The sequence below is a fragment of the Ictidomys tridecemlineatus genome, chromosome 6 (genome assembly GCF_052094955.1).
Source record: "Ictidomys tridecemlineatus isolate mIctTri1 chromosome 6, mIctTri1.hap1, whole genome shotgun sequence".
In the NCBI taxonomy this organism is placed as follows: Eukaryota; Metazoa; Chordata; class Mammalia; order Rodentia; family Sciuridae; genus Ictidomys; species Ictidomys tridecemlineatus.
In genome coordinates, this window is record NC_135482.1 from 92,038,726 (window position 1) to 92,058,862 (window position 20,137).

Sequence of the window (20,137 nt, forward strand, 5' to 3'; positions counted from 1 at the left end):
TTTTAGATTTCTTTAGTTGATTGCTATATAACTCACAGCTGGTTCTTGAGCCTTTTTGAACTTTAGTTTCCTCATCTGAAAAGTCTGTGTGTGTGTGGGGTGGGGGGAGGATGGACTATGGTGGTATCCCCCAAAAGTCTCATGGTTACAAATGACAACTAGCCTAGTGTTCTAGCTCTTGCACTGCACTTTAATACTGGCCTCTGTGGCCGTCCATAACCTTTAACAGTTTCATGTTTGCATTTTGAAAGGGCACTGTCAAAGTACACTTAGACAAGACTTTTGTGGCTCATTTATAATTTATAATGTCTACCTGCACCTTCAGCTTTTGGCTTCTATGTGAAGGATACAGAATTTGTACATAGATGGAAATGTGCTTTGGACTGTTGAGTTCCAGATCACTGTAAGGGAAACCCATTCTTCTGCCAGTGGAATGGGCCGGTTATCCTGAGTGCTCTCAGCCAAGGCAGGTAGTGGGCTGCACAATGAGCTCTGATTACTAGTTAGTGGATCAGCACATTTACCCCTTAATTTAAGTCAAGGGGTGGGTTCATCCTCAAGTATGGCTTTATCTCAGCATCCTACTGCTTTTAGTGCTCTGAAGGTCACAATTCCGCAATCTCTCTTATTAATTTAAAATTTCTCACTGCTTGAATTTCACTACTGCCTAATTTCCCTAGGAGGAATGGGAACATCCTGAAGTTTCTCCACATGAATAGGTAATTTAATTGTTTTTTGCCTTTAGGGAAGAAAATAATATGTGAGATGCCAAAATTCATCTAATGTCACCATCTGGAAAAATAAAAGGAGATTTTTAGGAAAATAGAACAAGGCCTCAGGTTCTCAGGGCGACCTAGAGCAATGTTGCTCTCAACTCCTGCTGTCAAATTTCCTTCAGGACTCATGATCCGGTGTGCATACCCATTCTGTCAGCTCCTCACAGAACACCTCTCCACCTGCCCCTCACTATCCTTGGTGGCTAGTTAACTCCTATTTATCCTTCAAAACTCTTCTCAGCTGTGATGGGTGAGAAGGGAATTTTTTTTTTTTTTTTTTTTTACTTTATGTACTTTTGAATTATTTTCTCCGTGAACACGTTTACTTTTATAATTAAAATAAAACCTAAAAGAATGGGGGAAAAAAAGTAAAATAAACAAGCAAAAGACAACCCAACTCCTGCTTGGTTGTTTCTCTCTTCCCCTGGGAAGGTTTTTATGACCAGTTTTTAAATGATCTCTCCTCTCAATCTGTTCCTAATGCCCAGCTCCTCCTGTGAACTCAAGAGACCTTTCTATCATTGACTTTGTGCATAGAGCTCATTCTATAAGGTGCAGTAATTCCTTGTTCACTTATCTGTTGTTCTCAGGAGATTATCTTGATCTCCAATATCTGTCCTAGTATTTGTTACATCTTAGGGTCTCAGCAGATTTTCTTGAACAAGGAATAAAAGTGAAAGGAACATGGGCTTCTATGAAAGATTAGAATATGACTGTAGCTAAAGAGCATACCCAGCTCCTCTGCTGGCTCTTGGTAATCCTGCCTCCAACACTCCTGCCCTCCCAGGGAGACCTCAGCGCTGCTTCCTGCCATTGTCACCTTGCTTTGCCAATGACACCGCTTTGGGTGCCTTTCCTTTACCTGAGTGCAGTACTGCTTTTCAAGCCTCTGGCTCTCCTTTTGTTTCTGGCAGGTCAGGGATACTACAGACACAATGGTGCTGTTGTAGTTCTCTTGGGAAGATGTCCAGGACATCAATGCAGTGGTTGAACTTAAAACATGGACGCTCACATGCTGGGGCTTCTCCGTCAATTCTTCAATCCACTCTCCTGTAGGACCTGAACATTTCAAATCAGAACATGAGCGAGCTTGCACCCTGAGCTGGTTGAGATCAAAGATTCTAGTCTAAACATCGTGTTATTTTCCTGTGCCCTTAGAGAGGTACTCAGTGCAAGACTGGTGGTTGCTCTTTCCATCCTCTACCCAGTGACAGTCCTCAACTCCATCTCCCCACCATTCCAAACAGGAGCAGCAGCAGCAGCAACAACAACAACAACAACAAAGGCAAATATAGTTTTACTGATGGAGAGAAGCTCCACTTCAGTTTGTCATATGCATCTGAGAGTATCCTGGTAACTTTTTTTTACCAGAGAGAATTTACTTTTCTTTTAACAAAGGGAGGGTGTGGCAGTGTAGTGTTTCATCAGTGTTCATAATTCCTTTGCTGTGAGGATCTTTGGTTTCTAGAAATAATTGCTTTGAGATTCAAATTAGTCTCTGCTACAATCCTGTGAAAAAAAATTTAAATTTAGCATCAGCAAGAACAAAGAAGCAGACTGTGACTATATTAGACAAGAAATAGGAAACAGGCTAGCTCAATTAAAGAAGCAGGCTAAAACCTGGGCGGTATTTGAGGGATGGAGTGAGGTTCCTTGCTACAAAATATCTTCACAGAAGTGTCCGTCAGTAGCTTTGTTCTCTCCGGTTTTTGTAGTTCTTAGCACAGTGCCTGGTACATAGTAAGGACTTAAGAAGTGTTAAGGTGATTATTATCTACAGAAATTCCCCTTGAAATGCAAATTTGCAAGTAACTTCCTCTTCTTTGTTTAGGATGCATTTCACAGTCTTTTAATAGAAAACTGAATTCCTAGGAGGTGCTCTGCAGGGGTGGGGGAGGGCAGATTCAGGCTGAATGCAAATGGTGCAAAGGAAATAGTTCTTAAATGATAGTACTAGGCTCTGACTTAGTTTATATGTGATTATGTGTTTTAATCCTTGAATTCATCTAAAAGGCTTATGAGGTAAATACTAGTATTAAATCTTGCTTTTCAGAAAAAGAAACTGAGGAAGATATGAAGTAAATCATGTTGGGATTCACACACAAGAAGTCTGATTCAAAATCCATGTTCTAAACTCTGCATGTGGCTTCTTAGAGCCCTATTAAATAGTGAGAAGCTTTGGTTTGAAAGTAGTAAACTTGTCCCAGGCTTCCAGTATACTCATGACTTATGGTAAAACTTGGCAAACAATCTCATGTCTCCAAATCTCAGTCACTGCAAATGGACAAATCATGGAATGTTGGAATAGAAAAGAACTTTAGGATCCAATGTCTTATGGGTGAGAAAAGAGGTTCCACAGACTTGACCAGTGTCACAGAGCTACTTGGGACCACGTCCGGACCTCCTGTCTTCTGAGTCAGTGGCTTTGGGACAAAATCTCCTGATGCCATCTGATTAATCTACTTGGCAAGGCTGTTGCTGTGTTAGAGAACCACGTAAATGTGAAGTGTTATTGCTGTAAGGCTACTGTCTTAGAGGGGCAGGGAGCTATAAAGTGGCAGGAAGCTCTTATTTCTTAGTTTTACATGAGAACTGACCTGATGGTCAGCAAGGTGAGGTGTCCCTGCAAGCTACATATTGCTAAATTCTAATCCCTGTTCTGACATGTGGGGAAGTCACTGAATTTTGTGTTACTCAGCTTTTTTCACATAAAAAAATGGGGATAATAAAAATGTTCCCTTCATAAAACTGTTGAGGGACTAAGGTAAGTATCTGCTTTAATTCTCATCTCTTGGAAAGCCTTCAAGACTATGCAAATATAAATCATAATGCAATAACATAAACGTAAATCTTAATGTAATAAATCTTAATGCAGTAACTCAATACCAGAATGTCTGAAACAGTTGGGTTAGGCAAATGGGCTGCAAATGTTATTTAGTTGGTGTGTAACTGCCCTATGTTGAATGAAATCAAGCTACCCTAATTTGTTGTTCATCTACCCTGTTGAGTATAAATATTTATATCTACACAGTACATTGTACAACTCCTTAATGTCTACAGAATATTCTAAGGATTTAAACATTTTTTTTATTGGCAAAAGAATTTCTACTGGTCTTTTTACAGATTAATACTAAGAAATGTCTCTGAAATAATCATTTATCTGAGCAATTCAGACAAATACTGAATAATGCTCACTTTAGATAGAGTTGAGAACAGAATAAAAGGTCTTATTGATAAAAGTGATTCCATAAGTATTTATTGAATGTAAAAAGAATGAATACATAAGCAAATAATATCACGGCAGCCTAGGATTTAAAATTTGGTGTGAGAAGCAAGATGAACACCCTTAAAATGCATCTGGGAAAATGTCCCTCATTAAGTGTGTGTTTTATGCTGTGCACCATGAAACACAATTGAAATTCAGAGGACAGAAAGCTAACGTGGCCAAAACCATTGAGGGAGAGAGGACAATGGCCGTGGGTCTGCCCTGGTGGACAGGAAGTCTCCTTCAGCGAAGCATTTTTAGCCTCTTGGGAAGTACTGAATACTCAGCTTTGTTTCATTCTCAAGTGATCTCATATCAAACATTTTCCATGATTGGAATCCATGTAAGGCAATTACCAATATCGTTTTTGTGTGTCTGATGGATAAGTAGTTCAGACCTTTCGTGGATGGTGATATTTTGGTTTCCGAAGTAAAAATGCTATATCAGGGGCATCATTTTCAACATTTTTAAGCTGGTAAGTAGACTGATTTTCTCCCTCTGCCTCTCTTCTCCCTACCCATCTTTGGAGGATCATTTGAGAAAGGGTGGTGTTTTGCCTGTTAAGAAGGCCATGGAATGGACAGTGGTCACCCTTTTCTGAGAGCAGTATTTATCCATGTTTTCTGGCTTTTCTTTCTCCTTATCAACAAGCACATTAAAGTCCTGGTGAGCTGTGTGACTGAGGCTTAGCCCCTAAACATCCATTAAACATAGTTAAGCTAAAAACATTACAGAGACACACTGCTGGTACAGCCTGAGGGCCTCACTCTTGCTCTGCTGTTACTTTTATGGAAGTAGAAGCTTCTACCCTGAGATGTGAGATTGGCTTTTAGGATGCTCTAGCTTTGTATTCTCCTGCCAACTGCAGGGAGACCACCTGGGTATAACTACGCTTGAACCTTCTCTTTTTGAACTCCACAAGTTCGATACTGTAATGAGATTTTTTATAGTCCTATAATAGAAAATTTCATTATGAACTCAAACAAAAGTCATATTTCCCAAACTGTGTGTCCTTGTCCTTGGAGAGTTTGTTACGGCTAGTGTGGAAGGCCAGCTTAATAAATGTTCAATTATCACAATAGTAAAAATAATCCTCAAGTTAAATCCCTGGGTAGGTCTGCTACTATTAAACATACATATATTTCCTTTGCTGTCAGAAGCTCCTGGATCCCAGCCTCCCCCGACCTTGAAGAATTCTCAGGATCCCTAAGGTTTGTGAATAATTGACACCTGAGCATCATTAATCTCAACAGCTTCATTGTTCTAGCTTCCCTGTAAGCACAAAATAATCTCTTTGCTACTTACTGATATAAAAGCTGAGTGACTTTGCTGATTGACTTTTTCGGGTTTCACAAGATCCTGAGGAACTAAATGTTGTGACAGATAGCTTATATTTCCCAGGCTCCTTCAGTTCTGCGACGAATTCATGTGCTTCTTCATCCACGGTCAAATATTCAGTAAAGTTATCTAAACCATACATACACACACAAAGAGAATATATCTGAATTGACATATGGAAGGACCCTGGGTATAGACAAGCCAATTAATTTAAAGTCATTTGGGCCTCTAAACTAAAGGCATTATAAATGAAAAAAGATGGATAAAAGTTCATTTTTTTCATACTTTAAAATACCAAAACTAAAATATGGTGTCCAAATCAATAGAACTAGGAATGGACATACTAAATATCTTATATATTTTTACTCAATAAAATTCTGTGCACAATAGAAACAGAATGGTAGGACAAGATAGCAATCATTGGGTTTCTCATCTGATAAGAAATAATTACTACCATGTATCTTCTAAGTTCCTCATTGCAGCATTAAATATCCATAAATGTTTTAAAATATATTGAATTATTTCTAGTTAGAGAAATATGTCACACCATGTTTTTCCTTCACCTGTTTTCTTCCGGAACCTTTAAAAGTAGGAATTATTTTACATTGTTTCAGAGTCTATCTCCTGCTGCTTTATTAATTCAGTTGAAGTCATTATCATCTGTTGGTAACTACAATAGTCTTCAAAAGAACATAACTGCAGTCAGACAAAGGCATGATTGAATTTGCAAGGAAATAGGCATTAAAAATATTCTGAGTTACAAGACACTATTTTTCTCAGAATAAATTAAAGAAAAGACAAATAAAAAATAGGTTAAGGAAACTATTGTTTTTTAAATTAAGAAATTCCAGACAAATAACTTTTGATTCAAATAATTATAATTAACCAAGGATTTCAATTTTATATAATATTTGAGTGTGGTTGATTGCACTATCATTTAGTATAAAAGAACCCAGTCTAGTATAGGAGATACATCTCATTTTATTAAATAAAATACGAACAAACAACATCTCATATATGAACCTGCATGATTCTAGTGTCCTTCCATGAAAATCAGGCTGCCATTGTAATTTCAAATTTCGACAGCCTGACAACCTGCGCTACCCAAACTACTAGACTGGAAAATAGCAAATGACATATGTTACTGTAAAAACAAGACAGACAAAAAATAGCCATAAAAATCTACCAAACATTCAGATATGCCATGGCTCTGTTTTCATGAATTAGTGGGCTACAATAAAAAGAACAGATTTGAAATGCTTGATAAATGAATACAAAATATGATGCAGTTGTTACCTATTTTGCTTTTTGCTAACAGCTCCTCTTTGGGAAAACCTGAGCACTGGTTCCAGAGGGGCACATCCCATAAGGAATGAATAGCTGGGAAGGCAGGTCACAGGTCTCAGACTTTTATGAACAGTAAAGATTCTTTTGCTGTGTATTTCATAAATTTGTTCCAGAATATTCTATAATATTTTGTAATGGCTAGATTCTTAATCTAAACTGTTTCCCAACATAAGGTTTTTATTGGTGACCTGGGGTATGTGAAATGTTAGGCAGTGATATCTGTATGGTTTTAGTAAAGGGGACTTGCGAAGCACCCCAATCTTCTGATCTACCTTATTTATTTTGGTTTCCTGTTTTCAATCCACATTGGATACTCAAAGACTTCTCTTTCTTCCCATTTATATTTAGATATGAAGTACCTACCTAGTGGTAGTTTCTTTCTAACCTCAAATCTAAAACCATTTTAAATTTCCTTTTTTTTTGCATCATTTCTTATTTCCTCTGGTCTCCTGCTGCCTTACCTTCTTTTTCTATGAGAATATTGAATCCATCAAAGGCAGTAGGTGGTTTTGGTGGTAACCAGCTCAATATCATTTGAACAGGGAAGAAAGAAAAAGAGCTTGCTGTTGACTTCTCAGTCTCACTGAGTGTATTATTATTTTCGTATTCTATGGGAAGTACACTGACAAATTCATCTTCATTTTCAGGAGTTGCGGATGCACTGTCCCACCAATAGGGCTGAGATGTGGTTTCATAGTCGCTGCTGTTAAAATCAGGCCAACCAGAAGAGAGATTGCCAGAGGGAATCTCAGGAGTTTCATCTGTGAAGTGGAAGAGTTTGTGTTTCCCTGTTGAATCTTGCGATTTTAAGAAGGATTCTTCTGGGAAATTGCCACTCTGTTCTTCCCAGTTGTTCTTGTTCAAGTTTACAAAGCGGACAGAAATATTTCGAGGTGGATATGGGGCTGTAAAAGAGAATTTCAATTTTCAAGTTACTTTAACTCTGTTATACTGGAAACTAATGAATCAAACACATTTACAACATAAAGTTTGATTTCACTTCTAACATACAGACAAATTTACATGAAGAAAATCTCTAGTTTTAAGTAGCCATACTTCTAATGTGTGTAGTGGATGATGTGTACATATTAGTAAATCATCAGTTATTCTGCAAAAGTATTAACTTATGCTTGTTGAAGTGGTAATTTAAGTATTTCTAAAGAAAAGTTATATACATATTTTTTAGTTTATCACAATTTCACTTTTTAATACAAAGTGTCTCAGTCTCTGGATTTTTATTTAAAAAGTCTAAATATAATTTACTTGTAGCTACCAAGATAAGACTACGTCAGTGACATAGCTGCACCTAGAATATCTGCATACATGAGTTGGTTTGAGAGTTGTTGACACATGTGTTGGAAATATGGCTTTGCTCCTCACTTCTCTAAGATGAAACGTGAGAACAAAATGAATTTAGGAATGAGGTAGAAAATTATAAAGACACTTCATGGTTTCTAACTGCAATAGTTTCTACCTGTTCCTCACATAGCAGCTCAAATACCACCTCTTCAATGAACTTCTAATAAAAATTTATCTCTCCTTCCTTTTTACTATTATGTAACTTTTTACCTCTTTGATGACATTTTTTCATTCTGCCTTGTATTACTGTCATTTGTACAATACCTGTACCACTTTTTGAGGACAGAGGACCTGTCTCATCTCACTTTGTGTTAATCTGTTTTAGGATTTAGAACAACTTCCAGGTAGAATGTGCTTAATCAATGTGTCTTTATTTAAACTGAATAATAAAAAAGACAAATAGAATCTTGATGTGGAGATGAGGTGAATTAGCTAGTTAGCTGAAATAGTTTCCTCATATTAGCCTAATGAAATGAGAGTCATGATATCTTAGAATTTAAAATTGTAGGGGCCGTTGGGTGATCTATCAGAATCTGTTTCCAATTCTTATAACAAGGGCCTTCTGAGCATTCATTAGGCATACTCAACATTGCTTATATTGATGATGGGTATTCAGTAGGTATTATTTTATTTGGGATACTGGGGATTGAACCCAGGTGTCCTATACCACTGAGATATATCCCCAGTTCTTCTTCTTTTTTTATTTTGAGGCAGGGTCTTTGATAAATTGCTGAGGGTCTCTATAAATTGCTGAGGCTGGCCTCAAACTTGTGATTCTCCTGCCTCAGCCTGGGATTGCAGGTATGCACCAGAGCACATGGCATTTTTAACGGGATCCATTCTTTTCATCCATGCATGCATCCATTCATCATATAATACTTCTTCACATTACTGATGCTACTAAAATTTAAGCTCTGTAAGTTTTAAATATCAAAGTCCCAATATTTTTCTTTAATAATCTGATAGCCTGTACTACAATGTCTCCCAACTGCTTTTCTGCTATGTGGGCATTTGTCAGAGTATAGGTTAGAGAATAACCAATGTCAGGTTATAGGATAACCAATGTCTATTAGATCCAGTTAAATTACTTAATTATAACTTTTGGTAAAAATCATATATTTTTTATTTAAAGATTATAGATCTAAGATTACACTTGGTTCCTTTCAAATTGATTGAAAATTTATTGTAGTTTGTTAAAATATATATTCATTTTCTTAGCTCTTCAACATTATGTTTTTTAAAAGAATAAAATTCAATATACAGCAACATATAACTTAATTTTTTTTTTTTTTTTTTACTAAATTTGCTTCTTCAGAAGACTTACCAGTTCTATGTTGTTTGGGTTCATGATTGACACCACTGTACTCCACAAGGGTACTTTTATTAAAAGTCGCCTCAGATACCAGCTGAAAGGTAATGTTACTATAACAAATTCCTGGCAGCCAGTGATTAAATACTGTTTTTCCCTTAAAGAAATCTGTGAAGAAAAAAGTCAATTACAATAAAAATAGGATTTTCTAAATGTCATATACTTGTAGAAATTTCCAATTACGATTAAATATCCATAAAATAATGTTCCCTTCAACTTCTGGCATGGTCAGTAAAAAAATAATTAGAACTAGAGATCAAATTTTGAATCTTTTTTACACTGAATCCTGAAAGCCTTTCTGCCAGAATTTTGAAGGAGATTGGACATAATTGGATGTGGTGCTGGGGATTGAACCCAAGAGTATAGTTTTATTATATGAAATTTTAGTGAGACATTATTGAGATCAGACTTATGCTAGTCATTTATTTTAAGGATGAAAAAACCAATATTCTGCCACTTCATGACAGAATAAATAGTAATTTCACAGAAAAATATTTTCATATAAAAACCTAAAAATTAGCTTACTTTTAAAGTAGACTGGTTTATCTGCCAATTGGCAGACAGGGCCTGTTCTAAAGAAGAAGATGGAAATTTGGATTCAATTTGGAACATATTAGAGAAAATAATATATTTAAATATCCAATCCAAGTTAAAAGAAATAAAGGAAAGAAATGACAAGCACCCAGCAATGTTGACTTGATTCTTTGAATAATTTGAATTATTCAATTCCCATGGGCTATCCTCTTTCTCTACACCCGGTCCCCATCAGGCCAGTAAAAACAGTGAAAATAATTTTTGTGTGTTAATGCAATTATTAATTTCTTTATGTAGGCAAATATATTCAAAGAAACAAAAAATATTGCCTTTTGCATTTAAAAATAATCTTGTACCATCTTCAAACAAAACTTTGTAAAATGTTGCCTTTGTCAACCAATTCTAGAAATGCCTTGTATTATACTCAGAAAGAAATGGGTAGGCAAAGTTGCTTCTAAACTTCTTTGAATTCATTTCCTGCACCAGGCATGGTGCCTTTGGCAAGAATAACCTATAACTGAAAATAATTTGAGTACTTCTCATATGGTATGCATGACTTGTGATTCTCAGCTAATGAACCAGATGTTCTGAGACTCCTCATAACAAAATTTTCATGAATCAATAACTATTTTTAGTGGCTCATTTATAGGTCAAGTAGTGAATTATAAAAAGTCTTTAGAGTAAGAGAGGAGACCACTTGGAAAAAGTCATGTAATAAGTAATAATCATTACTCTTTAGTCTTTCTTTTGCCTCTTACCTTTGTATAGCATAGTCCGGAAGTCCTTGCCTTCCCAGTAGCTTATGTTTACTCTTGTGAAAACATTATATTTCTCTGGATAATGGATTTCGAACAAGACTCCTGTTTCAGGAGAAGGTTTATAGTCATATATTGAAACACTGGTAACAGGTAGAGGTTCTATGGAAGGAAAGTAAACGGAGAAAGGGAAAAGGAAAAAGGAGAGAAAGTCATCAGTATTTGAAGTACCAAGAATTACTTCTAGAATTTTACTCATATTTTTATGTTCTCTGAGCACTGAGCTCCTCAGTTCTCATGAGTTGAGTATTTTCTTTAGCAATAATTAATAAACTCCATTTTACATGGCACTTTCCGCTTTTCAAAAAACTTTCAGATTCACTTTTTGTCATTTGTCATTTGTGATAGCCCTGAGATCAAGACAGAACAAATATTAATTAAAGCTCAAAAGACTAAATTACTTGTCATTGACAATTTAACAAGTTTGTGGCAGCATCTGTATCTCTAGATTCCTAGCTCATTTTTCTTCTCCTTATTCCAAGAAAATTTGATGTTAATAACAAACCAGTAACAGAAAAATACATTTTGGCTCTGGCCAATGGTAAATATTTATGTGATCATTTATTTCTTCATAGGAACTTAGCATTTTTTTTTCTATGTTATGCATAAAATTGTGAAATACTCAATTTTGTAAATGACAGTTTAAATTGTTATCAAACCATTCTTTCTACAGAAGCTTAAAATTTATTCTAGTTTGCTTGAGCTGTTAATTCAACACAAAACTTTTTAATCACTCATTAAAAAAATTTTTGATTGAAATATGTCTGCATTTCCTCCATGTTCCTTTATGCAGCAAAATTCTTAAAAAAGAAAAGATCTGCCCCCCCCCTTCTGAAGGAGCTACTGGATAAATTTTACTTACATTAATTTGATTAAAAATATTTAAAGTAATTTGATTTGGAGTCAACCATTGTGTTATTAAGTAAAAATTTTTAATTCAAAGTTTGGAAGTTGGGAGGATTCTCAGACATCATCTATAGCCCAAACTAAAGCAGTATCCTTGGTTTAAATTTTATAGTTTTAAAATTTTAGTTTCAATAACATAAGATGCCAAAACTTGATTTAGTTCTTTCAACAAATAATTATTGAGAATCTTGTTTATTTCAATCTGTAGCTGAATATAGTTCATTCTGTTCCTGAGGGCCTTAACCTATTTTTTTTTTTTTTGCTTTTGATTAAAGAGATTGAAAGAAGATTGAAAGTACATGTAAAATCTTTTGAGTTTTCCTGAATTTTATGGAAACCCAAGCCAATATCTATAAAAAAGGGAGGCTTTCACATTGTAGTATATTTTGTGATCCTGTCTCTGCAGACTGTACTGTATTCTCTGGTTTAAAAGTTTGTTTTATCCTTGTCCCATCCCTGGTCTTTCTACATAAAAGTTTTATTTCATAGTGTACTTAGTGTACTGTGTAAACAAACAACCTTGAAGATCTGAGGTCTGGGTTCAAAACCCCCAGAGAATAATCTGAAGGTCTTTCTTTCAACTCAGCCTAATCACTAATCCAGAGAGTCTATTCTATCTAGCTATGAACTCTGGATGTTAAAAAAAAAAAAAAAAAAAAAAAGGTGAAAGCTAAGAGCAAACAAAGGAACCACGGAGCTGGACCTCTTCCCCTGCTGCAGCCCTGTTTCACACCCTCACCAAGGTTCCCTCCACTGAAAAGGGAAATTAGAGGTCCAGTCAATCTTTCATACCCGAGGCATGAGGTCTGCACATCAAAGCCACAGTTAAACTTTCAAATGCAAGTCATATATTCGGATTTATTTATTTTCAGGATTTTACTTTCTTTCCTTTTTTTTTTTTTTTGGACTGCTGCAGAGCTACTTAAACTTTAAGAGAATTTCTAAAATGTCTGATTGCATGTTTGTTTTATACATTTCCCTCAGCTTCAGTGTAAATGATCCCCAGATCAGCTGCAAGTCCTCAACTCCATGCCTAGTCATTAATGAGGTGTATTCTGTTTAAGAATTACTGTTTTCAGTAGAACCCAGGTGCATAGTCTCCAAATTTTCTGTTATCTGTCTGGTTAGTTGTTTCATTATTTTTCTTTTTGAAAAAGAAAAAAAAATTCTTTTTAAGTGATGGGCATAAATCAGAGGTGTAATTACCTACATGTATTTCAGTTAATAAAAGGTTAAAGCCTGATCTAATTCCATACTCCAAGTGGCTATCAACCACTCTGCTGTGCTTCCTGTTCTTGATTTAGGAGCCAGACTGGACTGGACAGAGAAATGGGGTAGCTAGAAAATGTGAATCACTTATGAACTTTGCTTATTATTACTTTCTTCAGGACTTTTAATATTTCAAATAAAGTAAGCTGTATGAAACAGCTGAAACTCCCCTATATAACTTACCTGGGACCTCTAACATGGCCAGGAGTAAATTGTTACTCTGAATTTAGTGTTTATCTTCTGATGTTTCGTTTTTTTAAAAAAAATATTTGTATGTAGTCATCATTATTTCATGTTTTTATATATCGTGTCAATAGAACTCTGTCCTGCAAATCATTCTGCAGCTTGCTTTTATCACCTAACATTCTTTGGAGAATCATCCATCTTGATATATCTTTAGAAACTTTTAGATTCTGAAGTGTTCATTTTATCACTATATAAGTTATACAATAAATCTGTAATTGCTTTGGTAGATACTTGCCTTTAACCATCCAGTCTTATGAACACTGCTGCAATAAGTGCTTGGGCATGTCTCCTTAGGCTGGAAATCCTAGATTGTAGGATATGGGTATACACATTTTCAGTCATAGAAGATATTGCCAAATTGTGGTCTAATTTGATTATGTCAATTGACATTATTATCAGCAATGTATGATAGTTCTTGTTTATCCATGTTTTTCTCCAGCAATTGCTTATGTTGGTTTTCCTAATTTTTGCCACCATAAAGAGTATAAAATTTTGTCTCATTGTTTTAATTTCCTGCTTATGAAGGAGGTTGATTATTTTTTAACCACTCAGATTCCCACTTCTTAGAACTATTTGACTTTTGTCTGTTTTATGGGTTCTTTTTCAATCTTTTCCAACTAATTTGTCATACAATCTCTGTCATATAGTACATTACCTTTGTCATTTCTGTATGTGTATGTATTTCTTAAAGATTCACCTTTATTTCTTGCTGAAATATGTCTATTATGAGTTCATTAGAGTTATGGGTGTTACATTCTCCTAAGCTTTGTATATTATAAAATTCTTTGTTCTTTTTTTATTCTTTATGTTATTTTCGACATAGCTGAATATAAATTCTAGGTAGACAGATTCATCCCCAGTACTTTGAGAATATTGCTTCCTTATTCTTCTTGCACCAATTATTGCAGAAGAAAAGGCTCTGTCAGCTTGATGACCAGTCCCTTGTAGATACTATGCTCTTTACCTCTGGTATCTTCCAAGGTTATATTTTTTTTCCTTCTAAATTTAGCCTTGATAAACTGCAGTTTTGCCATCATATACTTAGTTATTTTATTTATTTATTTATTTGGTACCAGGGATTGAGCCCAGGAGTGCTCAACCACTGAACAACATCCCCAGAACTATTTCTTTTCTTTTTAAAAAATTATTTATTTATTCTAATTTATTATACATGACAGCTAAATGCATTTCAATTCATATTACACATATAGAGCACAATTTTTCATTTCTCTGGTTGTACACAAAGTAGAGTCACATCATTCATGTCTTCATACATGTACTTAGGGTAATGATGCCCATCTCATTCCACCACTTTCCTACCACCATGCCCCCTCCCATCATCTCCCTCCCCTTTGTCCTATCCAAAGTTCCTCCATTCCTACCCCCATTATGGATCAGCATCCACATATCAGAGAAAACATTCAGCCTTTGGTTTTCTGGGATTGGCTTACATAGCACTTCATTCTCCAACTCCATCCATTTACCTGCAAATGTCATGATTTTATTCTCTCTCAATGCTGAGTAATATTCTATTGTGTATATATACCACAGTTTCTTTGTCCATTCATCTATTGAAGGGCATCCAGGTTGATTCCACAATTTAGCTATTGTGAATTGTGCTGCTATAAATGTTGATGTGGCTGCATCACGGTAGTATGCTGTTTGTAAGTCCTTTAGGGATAAACCAAGGAGTGGGTTTATAGCTGGGTCAAATGGTGCTTTTATTCCAAGTTTTCCAAGGAATCTCCATACTGCTTTCCTGATTGGTTGCACCAATTTGCAGTCCCACCTGCAATATATGAGTGAGCCTTTTCCCCCCACACCCTCGAAAAAACTTATTGTTATTTGTATTCTTAATAGCTGCCATTCTGACTTGAGTGGAATAAAATTGTAGAGTAGTTTTGATTTGCATTAGAAAATTTCTCTAATTGCTAAAGATGTTGAACGATTTTTTCATATATTTGTTGATTGTATATTATCTTCTGAGAAGTGTCCGTTCTGTTCCTTAGCCCATTTATTGATTGGATTATTTGGTTTTTTCTCTTTTTTTGGTGTTAAGTTTTTTGAGTTTTTTAATAAATCCTAGAGATTAGTGCTCTATCTGAAGTGTGTGTGGTAAAAATTTGCTCCCATTCTGTAGGCTCTATCTTCACCTCACTGATTGCTTATTTTGCTGAGAAGAGCTTTTCAGTTTGAATCCATCCCATTTATTGATTATTGCTTATTTTGCTGAGAAGAGCTTTTCAGTTTGAATCCATCCCATTTATTGATTATTGATTTTTTTAGGAGTCTTGTCAAGGAAGTTAGGGTCTAATCTGATATGATGAAGATTTGGGCCTACTTTTTTCCTCTATTAGGTGCAGGGTCTCTGGTCTAATTCCTAGGCCCTTAATCCACTTTGAGCTGAGTTTTGCCTAGCACTTTTTGTATTTTATTTAGAGATGTGATCTCTCTAAGTTGGTTAGAGCCTCGCTAAATTGGTGAGGCTGGCTTTGAACTTGTGATGATCTTGCCTCAGCATCCCAAGCTGCTGGGATTATAGGCATGCACCACAGAACTTGGCTGTTTTTAGTTTTGAACCACCTACTAGGTTCTTGGAATGCTCTGTCAACTTGTGGATTCATGTTATTCTTTAAATCTTGGAAATTCTCATAATCATCTCTTCTAATATGTATCCATCCTTCCATTCTCTTTTCTAGAACTTGTAAGTCTTCATAGTTTGGCCACTTCCATCTCCACAACCTGTGGATTGTCTCACTGTTCTGAATTATGGGGTAATTGGGCATGGTGGTGCATGCCTGAAATCCCAGTAACTTGGGAGACTGAGGCCAGAAGATCACAAGTTCAAGGTTAGCTTCAGCAATTTAGAGAAGCCTTCAGCAACTTGGTGAGAATGTGTCTCAAAAATAAAAATAAGGAGGTGCTGTGGATATGGTTCACTCATTAAGCACTCCTGAATTCAATCACCAGTTAAAAAAAAAAGAAGAAGAAGAAGAAAAATATGGGGCAATTGCTCACAAGAGACTCTTTGTTCTCAGTGTCACCTTCCAGTTCTCTTTAATGGTCATCGGTATACAAACAGTCAGGAATATTGCAAGTGAGCTTTCAATTCAATTAAATTAATTTTAACTAGTTGGTCCAATTAAAATTTTAATTTAAATAACTATCATCTCAGAAAGTTTGTATATACTTATATGTATTCTATGTGTTTTTATTCTTGCCACTTTTTGTTTTACTATTCTTTGACCTTTGAAAATAGATGTCATTCTTACATTTATGTCTTTGAACATCAGAAACTTACTGTAATTTTTTGTTAGATAGCTATTTAAAACAGAATCTAAAACATTGCAGTTGTTGTGATGTCCATTGTTCTTAGCATTAGGTTTCATCATGTGTTTTGAAACTCAGGTTCTAGTTTCATTTTTTGCTTTTTCATCCCCCTGTTTCTTACTTATCACTTGCTTTTGAAGCAGTTAGACAACTGTCTCTTCTCAGTTCATAGAGCCTCTGGCCTAAACCAAGGCATGTGCAATGAGGAATTCTTCATTCTATGGGTGTTACAGTGTCTGTCACAGACTCATTGACCCTAAGAGGGCTCTGGGCTTGTTCCTTGGTAGCAGATGCTGGGTATGTGCACCCCTGCATTCCCAGGCCTCTATGTATAAATTTTTTTCTTAAACAGGAGGAATTTTTGTTTTCAGCAGAGGATCTGGCTCTGTGCACAGTATACTACAGAGTATTTCTGTTTTTTTTTTCTTTTGCTATATGAGACCCAAACCTAATCCTGCCTTTTCCATACTGGGAACGTGGAGGCCAATTATTTAAGCCCACTTCTCTGCTTTGAGTTTCTGTTTTCTTAGTGGTTCAAAGAGATAAATATCTTATTTTTAAACTTGGAAATGTACTTCTGGTTTTCTTTTTGCTTTTTGGTAATAGTAGCAAAACAGCATATGACATAGGAGACATTTATTGACTATTTTGACTAGGAATCTAGACATTAAAATCCCACTTTTTCCTTTGAATAAAAGGTAAAAATATACCATATTTAAACTCATCTCAAATTGAAGATATCTTTTGCTCCTTAGTTACCTTTGAGGTAGCAGATCATGAAGAAAATATTTGAAAGTTCTGAATGTAATTTTCTCAGAAGGGAGAGAAACACAAGCAAATGTAGAACAAATGCTCTTAAAGAAAACAAAGGTAACCTGCGCTCTGGTAAAAGCTAACTGCTCAGAGGTGCTTCCTCTTGAGGTTGCTCTGTTTTGCTGACCCAGAAGCAACTGGGTCAGGGTCAACAACCTCTGCTTCTGTTGGGTCCGACCTGAGAGTGTGTCTTTGCTGACATGGTTCTCTTAAGAAAGAGGTATTTGTGATTAGATGCTCACTTCTGGTGGTAGGAGTAGGGAAAAGGAACTGATCCTGGGTACCAGGCTTGGGCCCTGTTTAGATGATGATTTGTGACCTGACCTGATATCTCAGCTACATCCAAGAAGGCCACTGAAGTGGGCTGGTGGCAGCCATTCAGGGTCCAGGAGGGCTGGGGACTATCACACCCACGGTCTTAGTACACGTTCACATCCTTTCTTTTCTGGAACATTTCAACAGCTTTCTTAGTTATTCGCCCTGCCTCCCATCTCACCTTAATATTTTATTTCTTTTTGCTGGGAATTTCTAAGCCTGTAGGCTACTTAACCATTCTCCCTTTAGTCAGTATCTCTGTCTTAATCCAGTCACCTGCACCTCACAAACATTTCCCTACCTCATCTGTTTCAACTCTTCTGTGTTCCTGAAGCTGTGAGTAACTTCCTATTTAATGCCATGAATACTGCCTATATTTATGGATCACGGGCTCTGTGCCACATATTTTTTTAAGGAGTTTTACAATTTCTACATTACAAAAATTCTACATTGTTTATATCACCCCTCCAAGTACATACTATATAATTATCACAATATTATATCTGATAATCATATAACAGATCAACTCAGCAAACTACAAACTCCAAAGCCAAATCTACGCACGGCAACTTGTTTTATTTAGTAAGACTTCCAAGTTAAAAGTGTGTTTTAAATTTTTAAGTGGTTAACAGGAAACAAAGGAAGGATAGCATTTCATAACACATGAAAATGACATAAAATTCAGATGGTTGGTGTCTGCAAATTAAGTTTTATGATGGCACCACTATGGCCATTTGCTTATGTGTTAACTGTGGCTGCCTTCCTCTTGTAACCACAGAGTTGAGTCCTTGCAATATAGATTGGGTAACTCACTGAAAATCAGTATTCATTATATAGGTCATTACAGAAAAAGGTTCGATAGCCCCTGCAATAGGTTACAGTTCTGAAAACTGAGATTTAGAGGGAGTTATCGTCTCCCAGGGCTACACATGTGGTTTCCAGATTTCTTTGACTCTAAAGCTAAGATCTTAAACCACTACCCCAAATACCTGCTTGGGAATGTATCTATTCCAATGTAAAATTCAGGATCTTGTGATGTGCAGTTCTGCTGTGAAAGGGAACTTCCCTGAGTTAAATCTATCATTTCTTTGATCTGACTTGTTTGCAGGGTAAGGTCTAAACTCTCCTGCAAGACTCTTAGCTTTCCTAACATTTCTAGTCACCTTTCCTGAAATTTTCTGGAAAATGCAATGCCCATCCTCTTTCCTCCTTGTCAACTGTGCCATGCTGTTTAAGTCTTCATTCTTTATACATATGGTTCCCTTTGACCCCAACTGTAATACTCTCCCTTCTTTTGCCAAACCTTCATTCATTTTCCCATGAATACATCTAAGGTGACTTCCCATTGCTCTGTAGGGAGGCAAGAGATTCTCACATAATTTTTTACAGTATTTTTCGTAGTTTTTGTAATGGACTTTTATTTGCCTTTCTCACTACAGTGAAAAGGATGGAATCTTTGATTGAAAGTATTTTTATGTATCTTATTTCTCTGGTACCTAGGGCCTGGCACAGAGAAATGTACCCAATAAATAAAATTAAAACTCATGAACTATTTCTATTCATAATAGAGTTATACAAAATAATATACTTGTGTAGTGTCTTCCTGTGTGTTCTGCAATGTTTACAGCTATTCTGTCTAGAAATTTACTGACACAGGAGACAGCTGCATGTATTAACGCTTCCCAAATTTCTAAGCAATCATTCCCATGTATTTTTTTTTCTTGACAGAAAAAATACCCCTTCCTTCTGAAGCACATGCATCATGTTGAAGGCTCGCAATCAATTAAATATTAATCAGATGTCAAAGCCTAAGGGTTGTGAGGCTCTTTTGAACTGGCCAAATGACTTGGTTGTGCTGAATTTATTCTTTGCCAGCTTTTTTTTTGAGAGTGCCAGACTCAACAACTACAGTGAACAAAATCAAAGGACTGCCCCAGGGCCAATTGCTTTGTCATTGTTCATTTCATCAAGACAAACGTTTGACACAAGCCAATGACTGCAACAAATGTATGCTTTTATTTTCAAGAGCAATGTGTCAACTCTGTGAGCAGATACTACAAATGTTTTCCAAACTTTTTTAAAAAAGCTCTTCATTAGAAAAATGAAGGTGGTAAAATGTATCATTAAACTGGCAAATAATGGTAGTTTTAGAGCTCTAACGTAATCAGTCATCAAGTTCTCTGATTCTTTTATAAAGGAGGAAGCTGCAACTCAAATGCTTCCTGATGTCACCTTATGTTTAATTCAGAAAGAGTTGTCCACTAATCTCCAATTCTTATATTTCCAACCTATTATTGCTTCTGAAATCTTGGATAATGCATTTGAGTCTTTATCATTAATTAATTTTACCCTTTAGAAATCAAAGTGAGTTTCCTCTTCCCCTTAAGATGCAGACAGCTTCAAGACAACAGCACATCTTCCTGCCTGTAAATCTTAAGTTTTCTTGAGTTTATCA

General features: G+C 35.9%; 1 protein-coding gene across 2 annotated transcripts in view; it reads right to left on the reverse strand.

Annotated features, from left to right (window-relative positions):
• Ptpro (protein tyrosine phosphatase receptor type O) overlaps positions 1 to 20,137 on the reverse strand; it is a 220,963-nt gene that overhangs the window by 75,097 nt on the left and 125,729 nt on the right. For both annotated transcript variants that reach the window (XM_040280959.2, XM_005331877.4), the window contains exons 3-7: positions 10,747 to 10,905; positions 9,410 to 9,562; positions 7,188 to 7,631; positions 5,347 to 5,508; positions 1,639 to 1,835 (exon numbers count right to left, since the gene is read on the reverse strand). In XM_040280959.2, coding sequence (XP_040136893.1) covers positions 1,639 to 1,835; positions 5,347 to 5,508; positions 7,188 to 7,631; positions 9,410 to 9,562; positions 10,747 to 10,905 — 1,115 coding nt within the window. The remainder of the gene's footprint in view (positions 1 to 1,638; positions 1,836 to 5,346; positions 5,509 to 7,187; positions 7,632 to 9,409; positions 9,563 to 10,746; positions 10,906 to 20,137) is intronic.